Here is a 26,596-nt window from a genome sequence, read left to right on the forward strand (position 1 = left end):
ATGGATGGCATCGGGGATTTGCTTGTCCGAGTAAGAGTTAGGAAGAAAGATCAATTTTCACTTGTGCAAAAATGCTACTCACAATTACATCGCCTGTGCGTCGGCCTGTGATTGAGCCAGAGAGTTGGCCTGTGAGTCAACTTCCTTTCCAATGTCTGCAAGAATTGAAATACTGATTGTGAATGTGTAAAATTATATGAAAGAGGAACATGCATATCAATAGACGATGCCATCGAAAAGGAGAGCAGCTGTCGATTGAAAAGGATGTCTGACTTATCAATTTGACATTATTGCACAGGAAATGACAATCAAAGAAACAGTTCATTTCCATCGGGTAATATTACGATGAGAGATCAGCCGATACCTTTATTATGTCCATCAGCATCCATGGCACTTAGAAAAAAAAACCGTGGCATCAGCCAGCCGCAGCCAACTATCACGTACCGTCTCGAAGTCAATGCCATCCTTTTATCTCTTCGTATACAACTCACTGATCGCAACGTCACTCCATTTAACTTTATTAAAATGACGATAAAGACGTGAAACCCGTGGAACATCCACGGAAGGGATATCGTTCGTCTGTTTTCAGCTCGTTATCTTTAAGCTTCCTTACGTCTCGCCACCTGCTACACCTCTCTGAGTTACGAGGATTTATGCAACGCACCCCGAGTATCGCAACGTCACTCCATTTAACTTTATTAAAATGACAATAAAGACGTTTCGTTATATATCCTAATTTCAAATGTTCAAGGGAATAAAAAAGCTTCCCTACGTCTCGCCACCTGCTACACCTCTCTGAGTTACGAGGATTTATGCAACGCACCCCGAGTATCGCAACGTCACTCCATTTAACTTTATTAAAATGACGATAAAGACGTTTCCTTATATATCCTAATTTAAAATGTTCAAGGGAATAAAAAGACCATTTGGTTCACACCACCCATGTTCACACCACTCGACTGTCCAATCAGCGGACGGCTCGCTTCACCTTCGCCCAGCAGACGCCAATACGATGGCGTCGTAAGATGGCGTCGTATCGGCCGTTAATCGGACGCTTTTGGGCCCCAACATCGGCGAATTCAGATTTTTCGAGTATGTCTATACGTGATAAACAAAGAGCGCGGTTCGTAGATCGTAAATCCATTTGTGCCGTGGGCATCGGGTCACTGGGTGCGGCGTAAAAGGGATAACAAAGTCGAGTCCTAACGGTATTATTATATAGATGATAGTGCGTCAAATGCTAGAGGGCTGGTTTTCTAAATGCTTCTGTGTTTCTGTATTTATTTACCATTGAGCTGCAGTGTGTCTGTCCAGGCCATAACTTTTTTTTTTTTCAAACCATTGAACTTTTGCCATCAAATATTCAACAAACCTTTATCTTACTATAATTCACCAAATGTCCGTCCGTCTGTCCATCCATTCAAAGGTACCGCAAAAACGTCTGAACCAATCGAAACGATATTTTGGGTGGGTAATCCTGGGATCTCTTGGAGTAAAATAGGCCATATTGTTTTTCCAATTTCAGCTTTGGCCTCCAGCATTTTCAGGTTTGGACTCACGCATAACGTTATTTTCCTGGGTGCCGCACAAACGGCTGCACCGATCGCTGCACAGCTGCACCGATCGGCTGCACCGATCGGACTCGGTGACCTCGGACAAAGACCTTTTATAAGGACATGGGTTGAATCCCTGCTTGAGAGAATGCCAGCCCCCTCCCCGCCATCACGGCCGTCTCTCCAACTCACAATCCCACGAGATATGCGGAAAGGACGACCCAAAACCAATTATCTTCTTTTTGATTCGTATGTAAACATCATTAAAAGTAAATAATGACCTCGGCCAAAGGTCAAACGACGTGGGTTTAATCGCTACATGAGAGAATTCCACATAGCTATTTGGGCGGTGCATAAGCCAACAGATCGCTGTCTCCATCGATCTTGCCGAGGCCGTAACATCTATCGGCTCAAAATCCTTTTAATTGTTGACTTGGTAGTTTTTACAATGAAGGAAACATTAACAATGTTGTTAAAAGTTTATTTTGTGATTGGAGTTATGTTGTTTGGAATGAAAAAAGAGATATCGAGTTTAATTAAATAAATGACGACATGCCGTGATGGTTTTCTACTTTCTAAACATGAACTTCGCGGATCACCATATGCAAATTCGCCACGGACCCACGATCGATGTTTCTATCCGTGAACGTACCCGTTTGTTTGCGAATGGGGACGTTTATCATGGAAGTCCTTCACGACCTTGCTGTCCATGTGCGACTGAAGGTGCTACAGGAATGTGGAATTTATTGGTTTCATGCTTTAGCATTCGCCATATCTGCATTGCCTGTTTGCTTCTGGCCTCCCACCCATGCCTAGCACGGGTATCTCACTAGTTATGAGAATATGGAAAACAAAATTAATAAAATGTACTTATATATATATATATACTAGCTTGGCTCGGCTCGCTGTGCTCGCCTCACCAAGCGTCGTTACTGAGGAACGGGCTTATTTTAGCTGAGGCTCATGACTGTACCTGAGTTGCTGTGTTGTCATGAGTGACACCAATCATAATACAAACAATTACTTTGCACAAATGTATTTGTTGTGTTTGTGATATTACATTTTTATAGGCAATTTAGGTTGAAGATTTAGGTTGAATGTTTTTTTTTCAAGAAAGAACCCCTCAGCACACACATAGGGGAGGGGTAGGTGCAGATTGGAAGTTTGGGACGATTACACCCTCACCACCATGTAATTCAAAACACCTCACCACCAAGTAATTCAAAACACCTCACCACCAAGTAATTTAAAACACCTTACAGCCATCAAACACGGAATAAAAACACCTCACAGCCATAAAACACGTAATAAAATTACCTCACAGCCATAAAACACGTAATATAAACACCTCACCACCACGAAATTAAAAACACCTCACAGCCATAAAACATGTAATAAAAACACCTCACAGCCATAAAACACGTAATATAAACACCTCACCACCACGAAATTAAAAACACCTCACAGCCATAAAACATGTAATAAAAACACCTCACAGCCATAAAACACATAATAAAAACACCTCACCACCACAAAATTAAAAACACCTCACAGCCATAAAACACGTAATAAAAACACCTCAGCCATAAAACACGTAATAAAAATACCTCACCACCACAAAATTAAAAACACCTCATGGCCATAAAACATGTAATAAAAACACCTCACAGCCACAAAATTAAAAACACCTCACAGCCATAAAACACGTAATAAAAACACCTCACAGCCATAAAACACGTAATAAAAACACCTCACAGCCATAAAACACGTAATAAAAACACCTCACAGCCATAAAACACGTAATAAAAACACCTCACAGCAATAAAACACGTAATAAAAACACCTCACCACCACAAAATTAAAAACACCTCACAGCCATAAAACATGTAATAAAAACACCTCACAGCCATAAAACATGTAATAAAAACACCTCACAGCCATAAAACACGTAATAATAACACCTCACAGCCATAAAACACCTAATAAAAACACCTCACCACCACGAAATTAAAAACACCTCACAGCCATAAAACACCTTATAAAAACACCTCACCACCATGAAATTAAAAACACCTCACAGCCATAAAACACGTAATAAAAACACCCCACAGCCATAAAACACGTAATAAAAACACCTAACCACCACAAAATTAAAAACACCTCACAGCCATAAAACACGTAATAAAAACACCTCACCACCACAAAATTAAAAACACCTCACAGCCATAAAACATTTAATAAAAACACCTCGCAGCCATAAAACACGTAATAAAAACACCTCACAGCCATAAAACACGTAATAAAAACACCTCACCACCACAAAATTAAAAACACCTCACAGCCATAAAACACGTAATAAAAACACCTCACAGCCACGAAATTAAAAACACCTCACAGCCATAAAACACGTAATAAAAACACCTCGCAGCCACGAAATTAAAAACACCTCACCAGCACATCATTTAAAAACACCTCACCACCAAGTAATTCAAAACACCTCACAGCCATAAAACATTTAATAAAAACACCTCGCAGCCATAAAACACGTAATAAAAACACCTCACAGCCATAAAACACGTAATAAAAACACCTCACCACCACAAAATTAAAAACACCTCACAGCCATAAAACACGTAATAAAAACACCTCACAGCCACGAAATTAAAAACACCTCACAGCCATAAAACACGTAATAAAAACACCTCGCAGCCACGAAATTAAAAACACCTCACCAGCACATCATTTAAAAACACCTCACCACCAAGTAATTCAAAACACCTCACCACCATGTAATTCAAAACACCTCATCACCAACTAATTCAAAACACCTCACCACCACGTAATTATAAATACATCACCACCACGTAATTCAAAACACCTCACCACCATGTGATTTAAAAACACCTCACCACCATGTGATTTAAAAACACCTCACCACCACGTCATTTAAAAACACCTCACCACCACATAATTCAAAATACCTTACCACCACATGATTCAAAACCACCACAACATGATTAAAAACACTTCACAACCACGGAAACAAAAGTTTGAGGGAGTCGTTAAGTGACAACACCGACACTGCCCAGATGTGTAGATATATAGATAAATGACTGTACCCGAGTTGCCGTTTTGTCATGGTTTAAACCAATCATAATTCAAACAATTATTTTGCACAAATGTATTTGTAATATACGTGATATCACATTTTATAAACAATTGAAGTTGAAAAAAAAATAATTCCCCCCCAAAAAATTGGAAAATCTTTCAAAAAAAATACGCTTAGGACATACCGACGGGAGAGATATGTGCATACCAGAAGTTTGGTACGATTTCACAAAAGTTTTAGAAAGTAGTTCAGTGACAAGACAACACAAGACAACACAAGACAAGACAACACAACACAACACAACACAACACAGGACAGACGCTGCACAGATATATATGTATATTCAAAGAAAGATGGAGGTGAAGGAGCTCGGGCTCCCACGTCGATCGGAAGAATGGACGCGACAAAAAAGCTGGAATTCGTCAGAGTTGCTTTATTCAAACAAAACACTCAGGTACTCTCAAAAGCCCGTTTATCGGGCAGCAATATATATACACACATTATCCCGGAGCGTTTGCCCAGGAAAGGCGAGAGGGGGCGTGGCCGAGCGTCCTGGCTGCGGCCTGGCAAGTTGAGGGCGAGCCTGCCCGGGCGTCCTGGACGAGCCCGGCATGGTGATTGCTCCGCGTCCTTGATAGGTGCAAGGCGATTGTGAAAACCCAGCGGTAGCCGCTACACACGTCCCCCCAGAATCGACTTGCACCGGCAGGGTCAATTTGAGGGGGGTCCTGATGACCCGGCCGAAGCGACCCCTGGCGGGTCGTGGGGGGGGGGGGGGGGGTCCGGTGTGGTGGTGGGCGGTCGAGTGGGGGGCACCGTGGACGGGGGGCAGCCTCGCCGCGGCGGAAGGGCCACCCGTGGTGGTTGGTCGACGTCCACGTGCGCCGGCTTGAGGCGGTCCACCGCAATCCGGTCCGACCTGCCGCCGATGTCGATGACGAACGACTTGTCGTCCCGTCGCAGGACCCGGAAGGGCCCATCGTACGGCGGCCGGAGTGGCCCCCGATGTGTTTCGTGACACACAAAAACATACTCCGCTGTGCGAAGTGCTGGGGGGACGTAGGACTGGGGGTCACCATGGTGGGATGTTGGCACGGGGGCAAACCGTCGGGCGGCCTCCTGGAGGTCCGAGCGCTGGTGAGCTGTGGACCAGGGACTGGTAGCGTCGGGCACGAATTCGCCCGGGACGCGTAGCGCCTGGCCGTAGACAAGCTCGGCGGTGGATGCCTGGAGGTCCTCCTTGGGGGCCGTGCGGAGGCCCAAAAGGACCCACGGCAGCCAGTCGGCCCAACCCCCGTCTTGAAGGCCGGCCATGAGCGCGGCCTTCATGGAGCGGTGGAATCGCTCGCACAACCCGTTTGCTTGGGGGTGGTAGGCCGTAGTACGGTGAAGCTTGACCCCCAGGTTGCGGGTGACCGCGCCCCACAGCTCGGAGGTGAACTGTGGTCCGCGGTCTGACGAGATGTCCGCCGGTGCGCCGAAGCGGGCGACCCAGGTGGCGATGAAAGCCTGCGCCACGTCGGCGGTGGTGGTGGAGATGAGGGGAACGGCCTCCGGCCACCTGGTGGTCCTGTCCACCATGGTGAGCAGGTGTGTGAACCCCCGTGACGGGGGGAGGGGGCCCACCAGATCCACGTTGACGTGGTCGAAACGTCGTTCGGGCACAGTGAAAGGTGCCAGCGGGGCCTGGGTGTGTCGGTGGACCTTGGCCCGTTGGCAGGCTGTGCAGGTGCTGGTCCAATCACGGACGTCCCGACGAAGGCCGTGCCAGACGAATCGCGCCGACACCAGCTTCTGGGAAGCTTTCCGGCCCGGGTGGGAAAGGCCGTGGAGGGAGGCGAAGATGCGGCGTTGCCAGGTGACGGGCACGATGGGGCGAGGCTGGCCTTGGGAGACGTCGCAGAGCAGGACAGTGTCCGCGAAGGGGATGTCGGCCAGGCGGAGGCCTGTGTCCGCCGCCCGGAGGGCTTGCACCGTGGTGTCGGTGGTTTGGTCCGCCTCCATAAGCGCGAAGTCCACACCCAGGTGGACCGCATTCGCGCTGGCCCGGGAAAGACAGTCGGCCACGGCGTTGTTTTTGCCGGCGACGTGCCGGATGTCCGTGGTAAACTCCGACACGGCGGAGAGGTGGCGCTGTTGGCGGGCCGACCACGGCTCCGTGACCTTGGCCATTGCGTAAACCAACGGCTTGTGGTCGACGAACGCCGTGAAAGGTCGGCCCTCCAGGAAGTGGCGGAAATGGCGGACGGCCAGGTGTAGACCGAGGAGCTCACGGTCAAACGTGCTGTATTTGAGCTCGTTCGGCCAGAGATGCCGGCTGAAAAATGCGAGTGGCTGCCAAACCCCGTTCACCCATTGCTCATGTACGGCGCCCACCGCGTAGTCGGAGGCATCCGTGGTGAGGGCGATGGGAGCGTTGAGCACTGGGTGAGCGAGCAGTGTTGCGTCGGCGAGGGCCCGCTATGAGCTTTGGAAGGCCGCGTCCATTGCTGCGGACCAGGCGATGTCGTGCTTGGCCGGCTTGCCCCGGAGGGCTTCGTAGAGGGGCCGCATGAGTTGAGCAGCGCGGGGCACGAAGCGGTGATAAAAATTCACCATTCCCAGGAATTCCTGCAGGGCCTTTATGGTGCGGGGACGCGGGAACGTGGTGATGGCCTCGACCTTGGTTGGCAGCGGCACGGCCCCGTTCTTGGTGATGTGGTGGCCCAAAAAATCAACGGCCGTCGTGCCGAAGTGGCATTTGGCCGGGTTGACGATGAGGCCGTGCTCGCTGAGGCGCACGAACAGTGTTCAGAGGTGGAGGAGGTGCTCGGCCCGGGACGTGCTGGCGACGAGGATGTCATCCAGGTAAATGAAAAGGAACGGCAGGTCACGCAGCACACCGTCCATCAAGCGCTGGAACGCCTGAGCCGCGTTCTTGAGACCAAACGGCATCCGTAAGAATTCGAATAAGCCGAACGGCATGCTGACTGCCGTTTTAGGGACGTCGGCCGCCCTGACAGGTACCTGGTGATATCCCCGTATGAGATCAATTTTCGAAAAAATGACCCGTACCGCCAGACGGGCGGAGAAGTCTTGGATGTGCGGGATCGGATACCTGTCGGGGGTGGTAGCGGCATTAAGGCGGCGGTAGTCGCCACATGGGCGCCAGCCGCCCCCTGACTTGGGGACGATGTGTAGTGGCAAAGCCCACGCGCTATCGGAGCGCCGCACGATGCCGAGGTGTTCTAAAGCGTCGAACTCGGCTTTGGCCACGGCAAGCTTGGCTGGGTCGAGGCGGCGGGCTCTGGCGTAGACCGGCGGGCCCGTGGTTGGTATGTGGTGCTCGATCCCATGCCGTACTGTGACGGCCGAAAACGTCGGCCGCGTGAGGGCCGGGAACTCCGTGAGCAGGCGAGCAAACTCGTTCGCCGCCGGGAGGGCGCATGCCAGCTCGGTCGGCATGGAGCTGCTCAACGTGCATACCAGGGAGCTGAAGGTTTCGGCGTTGATTAAACGACGCCGTTGGACGTCCACCAGCAGTCCGTGTGCGCAGAGGAAGTCGGCGCCGAGCAGAGCCATGGGCACGTTTGCGGTTACAAACGTCCAAGCAAAGAGTTGGCCGCCGAAGCAGAGGGTGACGTTGCGTGGGCCGAAGGTGCGGATGGCCGATCCGTTGGCCGCAACCAAGGAGGGGCCGCAAACCGCGGACTGCCTGTCCTGGTCAGAGGCGGGTATGACGCTCAGTTGGGCGCCGGTTTCGCACAGGAAGCGCCGTCCGGACGCTTTATCCGTGATGAACAGTAAGTTGCCCGTGTGGCCGGCGCTCATGGCTGGTAATGAACGCCGGCCCGGCCGTTTCCCGGCCTGCCGAAGGTGCATGGGGGTCGGCATGTCCGGGCCTTCTGTCCGAACCTGGCATGATAGTAACACCACGCTTGGTCAGGTGGAGGCCCCGGTCGTCGTGCTGGAGGTGGTCGGCTCGGTGTAGCGGCCGCCAATTGCGTCGGCAGTTCGGTCGTCGACCGTGCCGGGTGCTCGGGCGCCATGGGTGTTGCGTCGGACGGCGGTGGGCCCCAGGTCGCTGCTGCGATGCGCTGGCCTGCGGCGGAGATCTTGTCGGCTTCCCTGGCAAGGGCACTTGGATCCGTGATCGTCGTGCTTGCCAGGGTGAGGCGTACTGGGCGAGGCAGCTGACGGAGGAACAGCTCCCGGAACAGGAATGCCGGAGAGTGCTCGCCGAGCAGCGAAAGCATGTAGTCCATTCGCTCGGAAGGGCGCGTGTCGCCGAGCTCGGGCAGGTCGAGCAGGCGCCGTGCGCGTTCCGCCGATGGGAGGGCGAAAGCGTCGAGGAGGAGCTTTTTAATCGCGCCGTATTTGTCAGCGGCTGGCGGGCTCTCGAGGAGGCTCAGGGCGCGGGCCGCGGTGGCTGAACCGAGCACTGCTACCACATGGTGGAAGCGGGTGTCGTCGGCCGTGATGCCTCGCAGGGTGAACAGGGAGTCCGCCTGTGCGAACCAAACCGCCGCGTGAGCCTCCCAGAATGTAGGCAGTTTAAGGGCCACTGCCGTGTCCATGTCGGTAGGTCACCAATGAAGGAGCTCGGGCTCCCACGTCGATCGGAAGAATGGACACGACAAAAAAGCTGGAATTCGTCCGAGTTGCTTTATTCAAACAAAACACTCAGGTACTCTCAAAAGCCCGTTTATCGGGCAGCAATATATATACACACATTATCCCGGAGCGTTTGCCCAGGAAAGGCGAGAGGGGGCGTGGCCGAGCATCCTGGCTGTGGCCTGGCAAGTTGAGGGCGAGCCTGCCCGGGCGTCCTGGACGAGCCCGGCATGGTGATCGCTCCGCGTCCTTGATAGGTGCAAGGCGATTGTGAAAACCCAGCGGTAGCCGCTACAGAGGGATGATTTCATATGATCATTTCTTGTGACCATGCCTACCTTGTTTCCATACTTTATGGAGCCTTACATCATTTTGCGTTTCAAAAAATGTTTTTACTACCTGTGTTAAGTCTGGTGTTGACTTATTAGTTATGTTAGCTTATGGTGTGGCTGGCTTAAGATGTTAGGGTCTTGAGTTTGAGTCCATCGTGCCATTAAAATAACACTAGGTGGGTTGACTCAGCCTGTCATCCTTCCGAGGTTGGCAAAATGAGTACCAGTTAACTGGGATGAATGAGCCACACGGGTAACCTGCATTGGAGTGGCGACGCATTCAGGATTGTGCCCAATAGCCTCGGAAACTGCTTCGGCATCCCTATGCATGAACTGAAGATACAAAAGAAGTGGTGTTCTTCTATTACATGTGTATTTAAGGTTCTACGTGAACCTTGGCAACAGTTTCCAAAACCAAAAACAGTAAGATCGTGTAAGCGAAAGACTCAACCCAAAACTTGGCTCATAAATGTCCTTCATCCGACAATTGTCGTTAAAAAAAAAATCTTACTTCTGTTGCACTTTCAAAGTTACATGCACTTTGCCAATGTCAGGTCTTATGCATACTCAAGTTGGAAGAAAAACATACGGTTTAAGAAGCACACAAGTAGCATTGGAGATAATCTTACTGACATTTTATTGTAGTAAATCTGCAAGTCTTTGCTTCCTGTATTTGTGCATGCAGCATTTGCATGTCAATTGTTTATTTGGACTAATAGTGTAGCAGCATAGCAAACCTGTTGTGCATTTTGTGATACAAGCACCAAATTTGGCAAAAATGTACATTAATATGTTGCGAACATTTTCAGATATTGGGCCACTTGAAATTCTCTCTTTATGTCCGCCATATTGGATTTCAAAATGGCCGCCACTTGAAATCTACATTTGCTATTATCTCTGGACGTAATGCAGCTATTGACTTGATTCTGGTATCTAAATGTATGTTTTTGGGGGCAAGGAATCCAATGGTACCAATTTCAACTTAATATTATCTATCACAGTCTGTTATATAATTTTATTTGGAAATTATCTAGGCAAATATTGGATTCAACACAATACTTTGAAAAGAATGTCTTAGTTCTGTAAATGTCTTAGGTATAATACTGACATGCTACATGGTCTAGTATTTGAGGCTAGGTGTACTGGTATCTGAGGCTAGGTATATACCGGTACTGAAGATACGTGTACATAAACAGTGTCATGTTAACAAGTTCAGCATTGCCACAAGTACATGTATGTTGTTGACTCATCGTCATGTGCAGTCCCCTTCACACACACAGAGGGCTGTGCACTGAAGGGCAGCCTTTTTGCACTTGCAAGAAACCAGCTCAATGCAGCTGTGAGCTGCCTCAGTTAGCCTGGTCCAGTAAGGTGTGTACTGTCCTTCTCCAGTCCTTGACCAACCCCAGTTGGTTGGTGGAGGGAGCTCTGGTGCTGGCAGCAGTATCTGACCCCACACATGTCCACCTTGATACACTGCCCTCTTGACATGTTCCTCCAGAGCTGCCTTCGTTGGAGGGATGAGCTGCACATTGTTCTTCCTTGCGAAGAGTTTCCTCCTGGCCTTGTCAATGTCTGTGCATTTGCTGGTTCGATCATACAACAGGATCACGAACCTCTCGATGATGCGCATTGCATCGTCTGGTATGTCACGAGGTGCAGAGGACAGCAGCAGCAGCGCCTCAGTGAGTTCTGGCAGTACCGTCCAGACTGCCCACGCAGTGTTCTTGCCATGTCTATGAAAACTAGACAGTGTCGCATCAAGTTAGAGTGTGGAACATTGGCAGTGCACGAGCCTTCTCTCGTCCCAATCCAGCTGCTATTTCGTGTGCTGCTAGGTATCGGAAACTCTGGCCTGTTCCAAATGCCAGCCACAGTTTGTCTTCTGGTTGCAACTCCTGTGCCAGGGACACTGCCAGCACCACAACATCGGTGTCTACAGTCCGGATGAGTATTGCATGGTGTCCATGCTGGACTGCGTGAGATGCATGCAGCAACATCCGACTGTCAGCCTCTTCATGGTTACATGGGGCGAGTGAGGTCAGATCTGGCAGTAGTGGCTTGCTGAGCACTGCCTCTCCATCAGTAATGACGAGTTGCTTGTCCTCCTGGTCAAACCATTCCATGAGAGCTGCTGAGAGGAACCTGAACAGCTCGGTCTTGTTGCTGTCCACTCGTAGGAAGTTCTGCCAGTTTCCTGGTATGGCTGCGGCAGCCACCACACGTCTCCGCACACCTTGTCCCCGCTTTGCACGTGTACTACCTTTCAGTGAATCAGCAAGGTAAGTATCCCAGACCAGATCCAGGCGTGACACTGTTTGCAGCTTCGTGGACATATATGGGATGAAGATCTGTTGTGCATACTCTTCAAAGGTCTTTGATGCAGCCGGCTTCAGCATCTGGACGATGGCTGCTCCATCAAGCACAATACAGGTCGTGACAGGAGTCTCTGTCTTTGCGTCGGAGACTTCTTCCAAGCATGTGAGGAGATCACTCTTGGTACCAGTGCAGAGGCTTCCACCATCAGACAATGCAGGAGGACATGCCTGATTCTCGTGACAAAAGAACTCCTCAAGGTTTCCATCCCTCGTCTGGCAGCCAATGTACAGGCGTGCGAAGAGTTCACGGTCATTCTTGATGGAGGCGAGCTGTTGCTGACCTTTGCTCTGGCTTCTTGGAGTGGAAGTGCTGAACACCTTCAGCTTGTTACGAGGAATGGGTGCGTCCACTGCCTTTGTTCTGTCCAACAGACACTCACTGGTGAAAGCCTCGAACTGCTCTTGGCCAATCCTCTTGGCATTCATCACGGTCTCCACAGCAGCAGGATCTGCGATCTCCTTTGTGTCCAGTTTGACTACATCCTGACTCTCCTCCTCGAATGGGTTGCCCATATCCTCTATGACACCGACGAGAGAGCGAACATCTTTCACAAATGAGGCCTGTACACTTGGCGTCTGATCATGATGACGTGTGTCTGCTGTTTGAAGTCTCCTCTGGTCAATGACGCCACTTTAGCAGCTGGGACAGGCGACTTCTTGATGCTGCTAGTGACAGGGGGTACATCAGTGTAGTAGTGCGGCAAGGGGGCGACTGTCTTGGACCGTGCATCCCCAGATCCTCCAACAATGACGATACTCCGATCCACTCCTTCACCAGTGTAAGAAGGATGTTGTATGAGGGAGATAGCGGTACCATGGAAGGAGTCCTTTGATGTTGTTGCACTGGGGTTGTGATCTATGTTGTCTACAGCGGCAGTTGTAAACACTTTGCCACGCATCTTCGGAGGGCAGACCACTCGTTGTCTGTGAAACTGTTGGCAGACACTGTTGCCCATCTGTGCTGAGAGCTGGAGCACTCTATCATAGGAGATGCTCAGGCCAAGGTGTGACAGTCTGTCGACCAATTCCTTCTTGCGTGTATGAGCATGCAGCATCATCCCTATGTATATTGCAAGTGGGGTCTCCTGTGCAACACTGTGCCTGACACTGGTGGATGATGTGGTGCCACGTGTTCGCTTGTGTTTGATGCTGTTGAACTTCAGTATCTGAGCTGTGGCAATTGCTGCAGGGTTAGTGTCTGCCATCTGTTCCTTGATGCTGGGTCCCTCTAGGATCATACTGACTAGGGCAAGCAGCAACGGTGGCACAGATTCTTCTTGACATACTTCAGGGAATCCTGTGAAGGGCTTGGCTTCTCCAAACATGTGACGGCGAACAATCTGTGCAGCATGGGCAAGATGGACTGCATCACTATCACTGTCCAGCTCGCAGGCTTTGGCAAGAGCAGCACCGACATCTTCTTCAAATGCCATCAGGATGTCTCTCCCCTTGGTGTGTGCCCGCATGTCAGGAAACTGAGCCAACAGTCTCTGTTTCAGTCGTGTGGAGTGGACTCTCGTGTCGAGCTGGACTCCTAGCTGTTCCATTCTGGACTGATAGAGCTGGACAAGGTCAGCCAATCTGAATACTGGTGCCGTCTCCTCATCTTGTCTGGTTTCTTCAATGTAGAGGACGAGTTCAGCGAAGACAACTGCCGACATTGCTCGCTCTTGTTTTGTGTCCTGTGATCCTGTTGACTGGGCCTTTCTTGTGCGATTGTAAAGTCCTATCAAGCACCGTGGGTGATACTGGGCGTCCAACGCTATCATGTCCCCACCACTGAGACGGCCCAGCAGTTCTGTATCACCAAGAAGGGTTGCACAGGCACGCACCCGTTTGTCCATTTGGAATGTTGCAGCTTTCCGAAGACTGTCAGCCCCAGCAGGTTGTTCACAGAAGAAACAATTTTCTGGGACCTTCTTCTCTGTACTCGATGAGCGTGAATGTAACCTGGTGCGTTTGCATGCAGCTTGTTCCTCATCGCTCTCACATTCTTTCTTGAGTGCTCTCTTTTGTGCTCTCTGCAGTTTGGTGTTGTTGTACTGGAGCCTGCATGTCTGATGATATTTTGCACCGTGTGCAACCATCGCAGCTTCAATGCCATGACCATCATCGAGTCTTTCCAGGTGAAATGATCCTGGAAGCTCTCCAAGTTCACTGAATTTGACCAAGTTCTCTGCGAGTGAACTGTACCCACTCCCAATGTCTTTTCTCTTTGATTGGTCAGGTTTGGTCAGTGTCTCCGTCTTGTCCTCTTGACATATAAGGCATAACTTCCAGTCAGTTGTGGTGAGGTGCTGTGATGTTGATGGTGAAGTTCGCTCAACATCAGCTAGTCTGAAGCTCTTGGACATGGTGGAACTGTCTTCTGAATCTGCAACGATACAATGATATAATGTTAACATTTTGTTATATATATAATAGAGGGGTTTCCTCCGCCATACTAATGGAGAGGAGGATAATTCCTCTATATCGTAGAGCATTTAGCTTGGCACACTTAGGGAATTCGTTTTGTGAGATTATGCCGGAATTAAATTTTCACCCATACCGGAGGCAAGAAGAGAAATAAAATCACATGAGATTCTTTAGTTAAAAAATATTCCCAAATTTATTGAATATTTACAAAACATTTGAATTCATAAATTCTTACAATATTTACACAGCCAAGATTTAAATATAAATCAGTCTAAACTCTTATTAGGTTGGACAGTACATTTTCCAGACATACCCCGTTCTGTTAATTACAGCCTTCGTGTTAAATTCAGAACATGTCAAAACTGTCAGTGTGGAATACACACTTCACTCAAAATACTACTTTATATAAAACATTTCTAATTTAAAGCCTTATAGTAAGAATTTCAGATAAACCCCAAAAAAGTAAGACCAGGTTGGCTATTAGACAACCTGCCTCTGTCGTGCCCACCAGACAAGTGGTTTTAGCCAGCACACATGTGTATCAGGTAAGCTTGTGCTGAGTACATCATACCTGAACAACTCAGTGAGGCAGAACACAGCAGTGCACACCAGGGTGACCCCTTCAGTGCATAAACCAATTAACCTGTCCACTGCAGGGCATATAGAAATGAAGTTATTTTCTGCATATAATAATAATATAAGTTCAGTTCTATATAACAATTTCTGTTATCACCACTACCACTACAACTACCACTACTACAAGCTTTGTCTGGAATTTTGTGGACTAACAGACAAACAGACATACAGACAAGCTGGGATCAAAACATTACCTCCTTCCACCATTGAGTGTAGAGGTAAACATCATGGAAATTATATCATGCCCTAGATTTAATTCATGCTTACCCGTGTATTTGCTTCACTGGTTCACAAGGTCTTTTGCATACATGTAATTCAGACTCTCGTCTTCATTGCTGACCACACAATGTTGTCTAGCTGAGCCCAGATTATATGTAATTAACTCATTTATGTGGAGTCACAAGGTGATTTAAACACAGCCACACACAAAGAACACAGTTGATGTGGGTCAACACACATGCAGCCTCTCTACTCTTTTATTTGGGTCAGGGCTGTGATTAAAGACATGTAGTGGAGTCATGTTTGTAAACATTGTTAAAGACATGCTACAGTGCATTGTTAAGGAAACAAGACAGATGGAAGCCTATACAAGAAATTTCTGTACTCTAGAAACACAAAAGATGGCTTAAAGGGTCTAGGAAAAGGGGATTATGCATGTTTGGTATTTATTGACAATATGAATGTAATGTTACATAAAATATGCATATGAAAAACACAAATGAATGGGTCACTTTGTTTCCTAATAGGATATGAATTTATATTTTAGACTGCCAGTATATATGAGCTTGTCTGAGTTGTTACTAGTGATTTAGTATAGTTTATTTATTTATTTATATTTACAGAACTAAGACATTCTTTTCAAAGTATTGTGTTGAATCCAATATTTGCCTAGATAATTTCCAAATAAAATTATATAACAGACTGTGATAGATAATATTAAGTTGAAATTGGTACCATTGGATTCCTTGCCCCCAAAAACATACATTTAGATACCAGAATCAAGTCAATAGCTGCATTACGTCCAGAGATAATAGCAAATGTAGATTTCAAGTGGCGGCCATTTTGAAATCCAATATGGCGGACATAAAGAGAGAATTTCAAGTGGCCCAATATCTGAAAATGTTCGCAACATATTAATGTACATTTGTGCCAAATTTGGTGCTTGTATCACAAAATGCACAATTCTTTTGAATATTTGGGCTAAGCCGCCCCACTATAATTACCTACCGGGTAAATATTTATACCTTATGCCTGAGAAAGTTTTGCACCTTTTGTATATATTGGAAGTAGTCTTATCTTTCCTTGAGGGCAGGGGAAGCTCAGACCTAATAACAGGCAATAAAAAACTGCAAGGTCACCAATTTCTTTCTGTTGTTTGTGGAGTAGGTCCTCTGCCTCAGCCTTTTGTTGAGTGACACCAATTGCCCTTCGAGTCTTGAATACAATTGTGTTCAGGGGTGCAAGGTGATATTTAGCAGTGCCATCCCACATATAACTTTTATGTGTTATTATATATTTTTTATTATATATAGCCAACATATTCCAGGTGATTCACCAGCTTCTTGTATGCTCCAAAATGGCAGACAAGGATGCAGCTGTTGCCTGGCAGGCTGTCACATGGACTCTCCGACAGAGGGTGACGTCGTTTGGAAAATGTTTTTTTTCTACAAAAACAGATTATGTTATCTTTATTATAATAGAGCAAACGTATATGGTTCGCTATGTAATATGTATGTATGTATGTTTATATGCGACGGAAACGTCTTCTTCTTCAAAGAAAATTACCACCCTCTTAATTAACCCTCTTAATTGTGTTAAGACTGCTGAGACCCCTCAGACCTTGGACGACCCTTTAATTTCCCCAAGACACTTCAGACCATCAAGACCCCTGAAGACCGAAACTACCCTGAAGACCCCCAAAGAACCAACATACCCTGGAGACCCAAAACACCCCAAAGACCCAAAGCACCCCGAAGACCCAAAACACCCAAAAGCCTCTGAAGACACTGAAGACCCAGAGGATCCAAAACACCCTGAAGACCCAAATGGCTCTGAAGACCCAAAACACCATGCAGACCCAAAAGACACCGAAATGGTCAAAGATGCCTACCCCTCTGAAACGACGTGTGGTGAGGCACGCGCAGCACGCCGAGTCACGCAAGTTGATATAACCCAGGAACAGGATCGGTCCCAGAACACTGTCTTGAAGAACATCAGCCTCCAAAGTATGGCAGAAGAAAGAATGACCTCCAACACAATTCATTGTTTGCAAGAAAGAAATCGACCAACAAGCAGAGAAGACGTTGGATGCTCTTTCTTGGCAGGAAGCTTTTGTGACTAGGTTGATTATGTCATACATTGGTGAATTATTGTGGAATGTCATTTGAGACTATTATGACCTCTTGCTTGAGTTTCAAAGCATTCATACATTGCTGTGATGGAAGCCAAATTGATGGTTTGACATAGAATTGGAAATGGGATAGGACTGCTTTGATTGAATTCACTACCTTTCTGAGGATGGAAAGAAGGCTAACTAGTCTTTAATTCAGAGTCGATCTTTGGTACCCTTCTTATGAACACCATTGATGTCATGCTCCATCATAAATAGTCGATTCTCTCAGAAAGATCTGCAAGAGGCCTGTGGAAACATAGGGCAAGAGGCCTGTGGATTATTGGAATCTCCCACAATGAAGCCGAGTCTATGGGCCTATCACTTCGCCATCGCAGATGGATCGGTGGTCTCTCTGTCTTCAACCGCCTCCTTCTTGCTTTTGCACCCGTTGCTATTTCCGTGATCAATTAGGTATGGTCCATGTATGTGGGTGGGGGGTTGGGGTAAGCGAAGATGGGTAGAAATATTACAAGGATCGAAAGGTTGGAAAGTTAAGATTGTTCCACAAAGACATTGTTCAGATTGTCCAACTTGTAAGCTGTGTCCATTGTGATACCTTCCATGATGAAATAAAGGATAATTTAGGAAGAGCATATAATTGAGACATTCTTGGCCATTTGCTCCCTGGGTTTGGAGGATGGAGAAGAGCGACTGAGATAGTCCTCTTATATAAGTAGGAATATGCACATACTAACATCCTTTGTTATTCATCGTAGCACCTTTGGCTCTAGCCTTGAGAAGTGTCTGCAGATTTTATTTGCTCAGACTGGTCTACATGGCAGCTATTGCCTCAACACAAGCTTCTCTATATGATGGAGATGGGATGTGGAATCAGAGAGCTTAAGACATGAGGGAACGAATTGGTGCAAGGAGTAGTATGAATGGCCTTGTATAAGGAGTTCTTGGCATTGGCAATGTCTGTAGATGAGCAAATGTATGGCTGTTCTTTGAGAGAGATGGAGATAATTTAAGGCATGGGCTGAATCCCCTTTTGGCCTTGTTTGTGGGACTATTCATCCTCGACCTCCCAAGTAAATTTAGCTCATCTTACTGTGAATCAAAATATCCCACCCCTCTTATTTGATTTACTAGGGCATGCCCGTACTATATATACTGTATATCTAAAATTATATCCCCCCCCTCTATTTACATGAAATGGTTTGGTCCAAAGCGAACGGCTTGCGAGTACGGTGACAATCCCCCCCCTCTATTTACATGAAATGGTTTGGTCCAAAGCGAACGGCTTGCGGAGTTTGGTAAAGAAATCGCCATAGCGTGCACGTAATTAGTTTTAAAACATAGTTTAACGGCAACATAGTTTGCCAACGTGAAATAAATGAATACGCTCTCAAATGTGCCGTCCGAGGCAGAGTCTGTTCGCCACGTTCGGCACACGTGATAGCTCGCTGCTCTCTGATTGGTTGAATCGTTTTTTGGACATAGCTCGGTAACTACTTCTCCGATTAATATGTCGCAAATTAGTTTTAATTAGTTTTACAACATAGTTTAACGGCAACATAGTTTGCCAACGTGAAATAAATGAATACGCTCTCAAATGTGCCGTCCGAGGCAGAGTCTGTTCGCCACGTTCGGCACACGTGATAGCTCGCTGCTCTCTGATTGGTTGAATCGTTTTTTGGACATAGCTCGGTAACTACTTGTCCGATTAATATGAAACCTTGAAAAGGCACATCCTCGGGTCCCCAGCAATATACCTGGCAAGTTTAAAGTATATCGGACCCGTGGTTGTCGAGAAACAGCGGTCACAGACATACATACATACATACATACATACATACATACATACACAGAGATTACTGGAATTATAGATAGATAAGAGTATAGTTTTTCCCAAATCTACTTGATCTTCAATATATGGTTTAAGTTTCCAAATCCTGATGGATTTTAAAAAAATGCCAAAAATGTGACGCGAACTGGGTTTTTTGCCCTTGTTTGCCAAGAACAGAGCAGCACAGATAAAGTGAGCACATGGTGAATTGTTCTGGGATATCTGCAAGTGTTTATGAACTTTTATTTTATTATGATCTCCCAAAAGTGGCTTTACATGGGTTAGAAACAGAATCCAGAAACATTTTCCAAACTAACATGGAACTTGCAGACATGGAAGCGCCCCTCTTGATGAGTCGACTTCTGTGGGTTGACAAGATAGCTCAAGGTACTCACCTTTGAATTTGAGCTTAAATTGGGTTTGATTCCCAAATCTATTATCAACTGTCACCCTTTACAGTCAGGCATTGATTGTACTGTCCATCGGATGAGATGTTCATCTGGCTGTCCCATCTGCTAGCATTTACTGGTGGATATTAAATATGTTTTTCGCAACTGTAGTCCATTGTGTGCCAGACGTCTTTGCGAAGTACTCAGAGGATCCGGTGTATGGCAGGGGATACAAGCTTGGCATGCGCTACCTGGATAATTGGACACCAAAGGCTGATGAAGGAGTACCACCGCCCTGGCTTTCTTTCGCCATTCTAGTTTGTGATCAAAATACAGTTATAGGTTCTAGATCCTAAGCTTCTATTTTCCCCATTATAAGGATCTCATTCCCAAAGAGTATCACACAGTCAGTTCACCAAATTGCGTAAACACAGAACACAACTTGTGTAATCTACATTGCAATTGTTTCTCTGTGTTAGGATGTACTTTATTTGATGTTATTATAAAAAATAAAAAAAAAGTATCACCCTAACCCTAACCCTGACCACATGGTTTATGGCGGCTTGAGCGAGCGCTAAGGCGGCTGATGCTGGCAGAGGCGCGTAATGGCGTCGCTGGGAGAGAGAGGTTGGCAAAATGGCCGGAATTGGATTGGGGACCCACTCCTATTTAATTGATGCAACGCAGATTCAACTATTGGAAACACGGCCTTATCTAAAACACATAATAATGAAATAACTGAGTTCCTATGGTGGCCTACGTGTTGCTTGTGGACGAACTAGGGGTGCTAGGGGTCAAGTACCTCTTGACCTCATAATCAAATCCGTTTATCTTTACATCATTATACATACTTGCACCAAGTACGATTTAATTTCCTTCAGCAGTTATCATGATAACAAAAACCTATTGCAGACTCTGACCAGTTCATGTTTGTATCAACGATCAGATACTTATACCAAGTTTGGTCAAAATCCAATCACCAGTTCACAAGTTATCACGGAAACGAAAACCTATCACAGACGGCCGGACAACCCGAAAACATGCCTCAGGCAACTTCGTCGGAGGCATAAAAAGTACAAAAAGTTGTACTTTTGCACCTGAGCAAATATAGATGTTATTATAATATACTTTATTTGATTTATTTGAGGTACTTTATTTATTTGATGTTAGGATGTACTTTATTTGATGTTATTATAATATACTTTATTTATTTGATGTTAGGATGTACTTTATTTGATGTTATTATAATATACTTTATTTGATTTATTTGATGTACTTTATTTATTTTATGTTAGGATGTACTTTATTTGATGTTATTATAATATACTTTATTTGATTTAATTGATGTACTTTATTTATTTGATGTAAGGATGTACTTTATTTGATGTTATTATAATATACTTTATTTGATTTATTTGATGTACTTTATTTATTTGATGTTAGGATGTACTTTATTTGATGTTATTATAATATACTTTATTTGATTTATTTGAAGTACTTTATTTATTTGATGTTAGGATGTACTTTATTTGATGTTATTATAATATACTTTATTTGATTTATTTGATGTACTTTATTTATTTGATGTTAGAATGAATATATGAATGAATATGAATGATCGTTTTAAGGCCATTTTCCCCGCTAGAGCAGGGGTTAGCCTTGCGGGCCCCATGACAATCATGGTTCCCTGTTTGAGGCAATGTTTTTATGGCCTGATGCCCTTCCTGACGCCAACCCTTGGTCACACTCTTACGATGCGCAGGGATACGGTGCACCTATTCTAAACCGGGGTACACACCGGGATCATTCATCCCAGCAAGCTGGTACTCAATTTGCCGACATCGGAAGGATGACAGGCTGAGTCAACCCCCCTGGCGTTAATTCAGCGATCAATCGGTATTCGAACCCAGGATCCTAGGATCCCAAGCCGGCACCCTAACCGCTAAGCCATTTATTTGATGTTAGGATGTACTTTATTTGTTATTATAATAGACTTTATTTGATTTATTTGATGTACTTTATTTATGTAATGTTAGGATGTACTTTATTTGATGTTCTTATAATATACTTTATTTGATTTATTTGATGTACTTTATTTATTTGATGTTAGGATGTATTTCTGTGTACCATTTAATTATGTATCATTCCACAAAACGTTTTTTTTTAAATCGTCTTACACCGAAAGGACAGACTGAGTCAACCCACCTGGTGTTAATTCAACAGATGGCAGGGGCTTGAACTCAGGAACTTGCAATCTCAGCGAGTCACCTTAACCATTAAGCCAACACCAGGCTTTCTTCACTATAAATTTACTATAAATAAATGTAATTTGCCATTTTGGTGCAATTTTACGGAAATTGGCATTAAAGTACAGTAATACCCCGGTTTGCACAAAGGATAGGTTACTTAGAGATTCGTGCAATAGCAATTTCACGCAGAACAGGCTCATAATGCATTGTGTTAAGTTGACCGGACACGCTAATTCCTGAAAATTCAGCTGCCGCCTGCTCATCCTCGGTCGTAGCTTCACCAGGTATGTGAATGTTGTCCAAATTTCTGTGGCGCTTTAATCTATTGAACCACCCGCGACTGGCCACAAATGTGTCCTTGGTAGATCCCTCACCTTCCTGCTCTTTTATTTCATCATATAAACTCAGCACATTAGCCATAATTACTGCTTAGCTTAAGGCATAGTGCAATGATTCATATTCTCAATCCAGAAGGATAAATCTCTCCATCTTCTCCATTAAACTGCTTCTAGATGTCATTAATTTTGTACCACCTATTGGAGTCATAGACTGAATTGATGATTTAATTTTTTTCTTTGTTCTTTACAATTATCCGTACAGACCACTCCCATAAACTAAATTCACACCCCAACAGCGGTAGAACCAACACCTGACTCCACAACTATCAGGGATGCCTCTTTGTGGTGGGTGTACACCCCCAACCCAAGTCGGTGGCCAGATCTTCCCCATTCTTCCCTGCTGCCCGGATTCATCAAGGCAGTGTGGCCACAGATTGCTGATCGGTCCCCATGGACCAGCCCTTTCCTTCTTGTCTTTGTCTTTTATCTCTCTCTCTTTCTCTTTCTCTTTCTCTTTCTCTCTCTCTCTCTCTCTCTCTCTCTCTCTCTCTCTCTCTTTCTCTCTCTCTCTCTTTCTCTTTCTCTTTCTCTTTTTCTTTCTCTCTCTCTCTCTCTCTCTCTCTCTCTCTCTCTCTCTCTCTTTCTCTCTCTCTCTTTCTCTTTCTCTTTTTCTTTTTCTTTTTCTTTTTCTTTTTCTTTTTCTTTCTCTCTCTCTCTCTCTCTCTCTCTCTCTCTCTCTCTCTCTCTCTCTCTCTTTCTCTTTCTCTTTCTCTTTCTTTGTCTTTGTCTTTCTCTCTCTCTCTCTCTCTCTCTCTCTCACTCTCTCTCTCTTTCTCTTTCTCTTTCTCTCTCTCTCTCTCTCTCTCTCTCTCTCTCTCTCTCTTCTCTTTCTCTTTCTCTCTCTCTCTCTCTCTCTTCTCTCTCTTTTTCTCTCTCTTTCTCTCTCTTTCTCTTTCTCTTTCTCTCTCTCTCTCCTCTTTCTCTTTCTCTTTCTCTTTCTCTTTCTCTTTCTCTCTCTCTCTCTCTCTCTCTCTCTCTCTCTCTCTCTCTCTCTCCTCTCTTTGTCTTTGTCTTTCTCTTTCTTTGTATTTCTCTTTCTTTGTATTTCTCTTTCTTTGTCTTTCTCTTTCTTTGTCTTTCTCTTTCTTTGTCTTTCTCTTTCTTTCTCTTTCTCTTTCTCTTTCTCTTTCTTTCTCTTTCTCTTTCTCTTTGTGTTTGTCTTTCTCTTTCTTTGTCTTTCTCTTTCTTTGTCTTTCTCTTTCTTTGTCTTTCTCTTTCTTTGTCTTTCTCTTTCTTTGTCTTTCTCTTTCTTTGTCTTTCTCTTTCTTTGTCTTTGAAGACAGGGCTACACCATCAAAGATGTGGGGGATCTCTGGGTCGCTCCTGGAAGATCAATCAGCTGTCTCCATGCGGTAGGCTTGTTCAAGAGAACTGTCCGGGGCTATACAACAACAACAACAACAACAATACCTGAATCCATCCACTTTATCACTTTCAATTTCAGCCCCAGACTTATACTTTTTCTTGACACTTTTGGTATACCAAGGCTTTTGGACCAATTACCAATACGGCGTGCACAGATCAGGAAGACAACAACACCTGTGCTGATTTGTTGAGAAAAGACGTGAACACATACACACTCTGTCTGATAGCGATGGCAACACCAGCAGTCATGTTTACATTTGATGCAGTGTGTTTAAACTCGTAACTTTTGACTCGCTTGATGGATTTAATATATATATTTTTTAGGTAATTAAAAATTGAATACTTAATTCGTGCTAAAGTGAACCTGTACAAAATGGGGTTGCGCAGTGTGGGGTATTGCCGTATCAGAATGTAGTTTACCCTGCTACTCTTCCCCCCCATTCACACATTTACCCACCATAACACCCTCTCTGTTTTATTTACCAGGCTCTCGTTCATTTCCTAGATCTGTTTCTGGATTTTATTTTGCAACACTATATTACATCTGTGGGCCTCTGTCTAATTCAAACCTACTTCCATCATCCCTACGCAGTAACTGTCATGAGCATGAGCCAGAAAGGCTTCCACAATACTGTGTTCTCTCAAAATATCCTGGCTTTTCTGGACAAATTAACGATATACAGTATTACGATTATGGATTAAGGTTGCAAACAAACAACTCTGCTTTATCCAAAATGTGCTCGACAAGCATAAGGACAAAACCAAATAAGGCAATTAAGCAACATTGTTGTACTTTGTGTCTTTATTGAGATGAGCAAAAAGCTTTAAACCTTATAAAGAATAGAGAAACTTTTGCAATTATTTGTATTGCTGATGATTTCTTGGAAAAATGGATTTGAGTTTGGCATTGACGGCGATTTGCGATTCGTGAGATATTGGATGCCATTTAAAATGGAGAATAACTGAGGCCTAACATGCTAAGCTTAGCCAAGATGACTATGGGGATTGCATGGGGTTCTTCTTGGGAATTTCTGACATTGATATTAGAGAAAGAGTGGTTGATTACTAATTTGCTGATGTGATTGTTTTACCGGTTAATTTCCCAGATGATTAAGATTTTGTTCTTCGCCTGTTCTCTTTTCCATCCAGAAACACGACTACGCCAGTAGTATTACCTAAGAAGTACTCCTTGCAGACAGAGCAATGGAAGAAGAGGAATTCCCAGCACCACCTCCTTTGCTTCTCCTTGGCAAGTTATTTACCTCGGAGTTTACATGTGGATTACTCACGGTCTTTTTAGTAAATCTTTTTTTTTTTGCTGTCGGCAATTTCCTTTCACCTCCTGAAACATCTTTTCTTTCTGGTTTTTCTTTGTTACAGACTTTGAGTCAGGGGTGTCTGGAAGTGAGGGTGGAGCTGACTTGCCTCTTCCACCACCACCCCCTCTCGATCTTGATAACGAGCAAGGACCTCCACCATCCTTACCTCCTCGAGATTACGGAGAAACAGCAGACGTTTGTCCATCACACACTGATGTTGACCCATCGTGTGGTGTGTTTGAAAGACATAAACATCCGTTTTATTGTTTTGGAACTATATACAGTAGTCAATGTCTTAGGACTATTATAGGGACTTTAATTGGGGTTTAAAGAGAAAATTGCCATTTTAGACCAATGCTGTCAACAGTTTCGAGTTTTATAATACGTGAACTGCTTGGCTTATTTGGTATTTCCATCTGAGCACGTAGCTCCTGATTGTTGGGATCTCATGTTCAAATACCATGTACTGTGTTGATTGGTGCAGTCTCCTAATGTTTCTGTAATTGATGTAAATATACAGTGTTCCCCTCATGTACTTGTCCTACATGTGATTTACATAAATTTGCCAAGTAAATATTCAGCATCTAAACTGCATTATAGATCCAGCAATGAAAGCCAGAAGTAATGAAAAGAGGAACGCTATTGTTGTTTTCTTTCAGAGAAAGGCAATGGGCACATTCATGAGATGCATGAAGAGTATCAGGCCATGAAAGCGGCTGCTGAAGAAGAGAATGAAGAGGAAACTGGGGAATTGTTTGATATTGAAGATGATGATTATGACATTTTTGCTGCGAACAATGTGAATGGCAGTGCTGACATTGGGCAAGCAGAAAAAACAATAGAAAATACAGGTGAGCTAATATGTCAATGGCATTGTGTAGGAAATAATTTCGGAGAAGGTTGAGTACCTGTGTACATAACAGTAGGTGAAATTTGTACTCACATTGGTGTAGATGGTGTTTTACTCGAAAATGTGTTGGTGCCAATGTTAGGATCCTATTTGGTTTTGATCCGTAATGGGAGCTTCTAACAGGGTTTATCAGATTTGGAGCGGGTGATGCATCTCAAAAGCATGCTGTCATTTATATGGGGACATAAATCCAGCTCTCTCTTATATATTTCGATTGGGGCTTTACATATCCCATTCTATCTCTCAAAAAGAGTAAGCCGTTGTGTATTGGTACCTTGGCTAAATTATTTACCAATACCGTGCCTTCAAAAAGTATTCACACCCTTTGACTTTTTCACATTTTGTTGTGTTACAGCCTGAATTTAAAATAGATTAAATTGAGATTTTTTTTTTTGTCATTGATCTACACATAATTCCCCATAATGTCAAAGTGGAATTTTTTTTAGACATTTAAATTTTTTTATTTAAATTGAAAAGCTGAGATGTCTTGAGTCAATAAGTATTCAACCCCTTATGACACACCAAATTGAGCTCAGGTGTATCTAATTTCCTTTGATTATCCTTGAAATATCTCTACAACATGATTGGAGTCCCAACTGTGGCCAATTTTTTTTTTTTTTTGAATATTAAATCGAGGCTCGTGAAAGAGCTAACATTTATCACACAAACAAATCAAACAGACAAACAAACAAAGTATATAAAAAGGGGAGCAGTAGACAAGATGGGGAGAGAAGGGGAAGCACATAAACACAACATTTGAGAGCAGGGA

General features: G+C 45.0%; 1 protein-coding gene across 4 annotated transcripts in view; it reads left to right on the top strand.

Moving 5' to 3' along the window:
- The window catches only part of LOC137424653 (rho guanine nucleotide exchange factor 10), a 173,195-nt gene that overhangs the window by 61,917 nt on the left and 84,682 nt on the right, over positions 1-26,596 (top strand). For all 4 annotated transcript variants that reach the window (XR_010983964.2, XM_068112349.2, XM_068112347.2 and 1 more), the window contains exons 2-4: positions 24,748-24,847; positions 24,979-25,149; positions 25,577-25,768. Coding sequence is in view for 3 of the 4 variants with exons in the window: in XM_068112349.2 (XP_067968450.2) it covers positions 24,802-24,847; positions 24,979-25,149; positions 25,577-25,768 (409 nt within the window). In the remaining variant the exon portion in view is untranslated. The remainder of the gene's footprint in view (positions 1-24,747; positions 24,848-24,978; positions 25,150-25,576; positions 25,769-26,596) is intronic.

Source organism: Myxine glutinosa, chromosome 4, assembly GCF_964187855.1.
Source record: "Myxine glutinosa chromosome 4, kmMyxGlut1.1, whole genome shotgun sequence".
Taxonomy (NCBI): Eukaryota; Metazoa; Chordata; class Myxini; order Myxiniformes; family Myxinidae; genus Myxine; species Myxine glutinosa.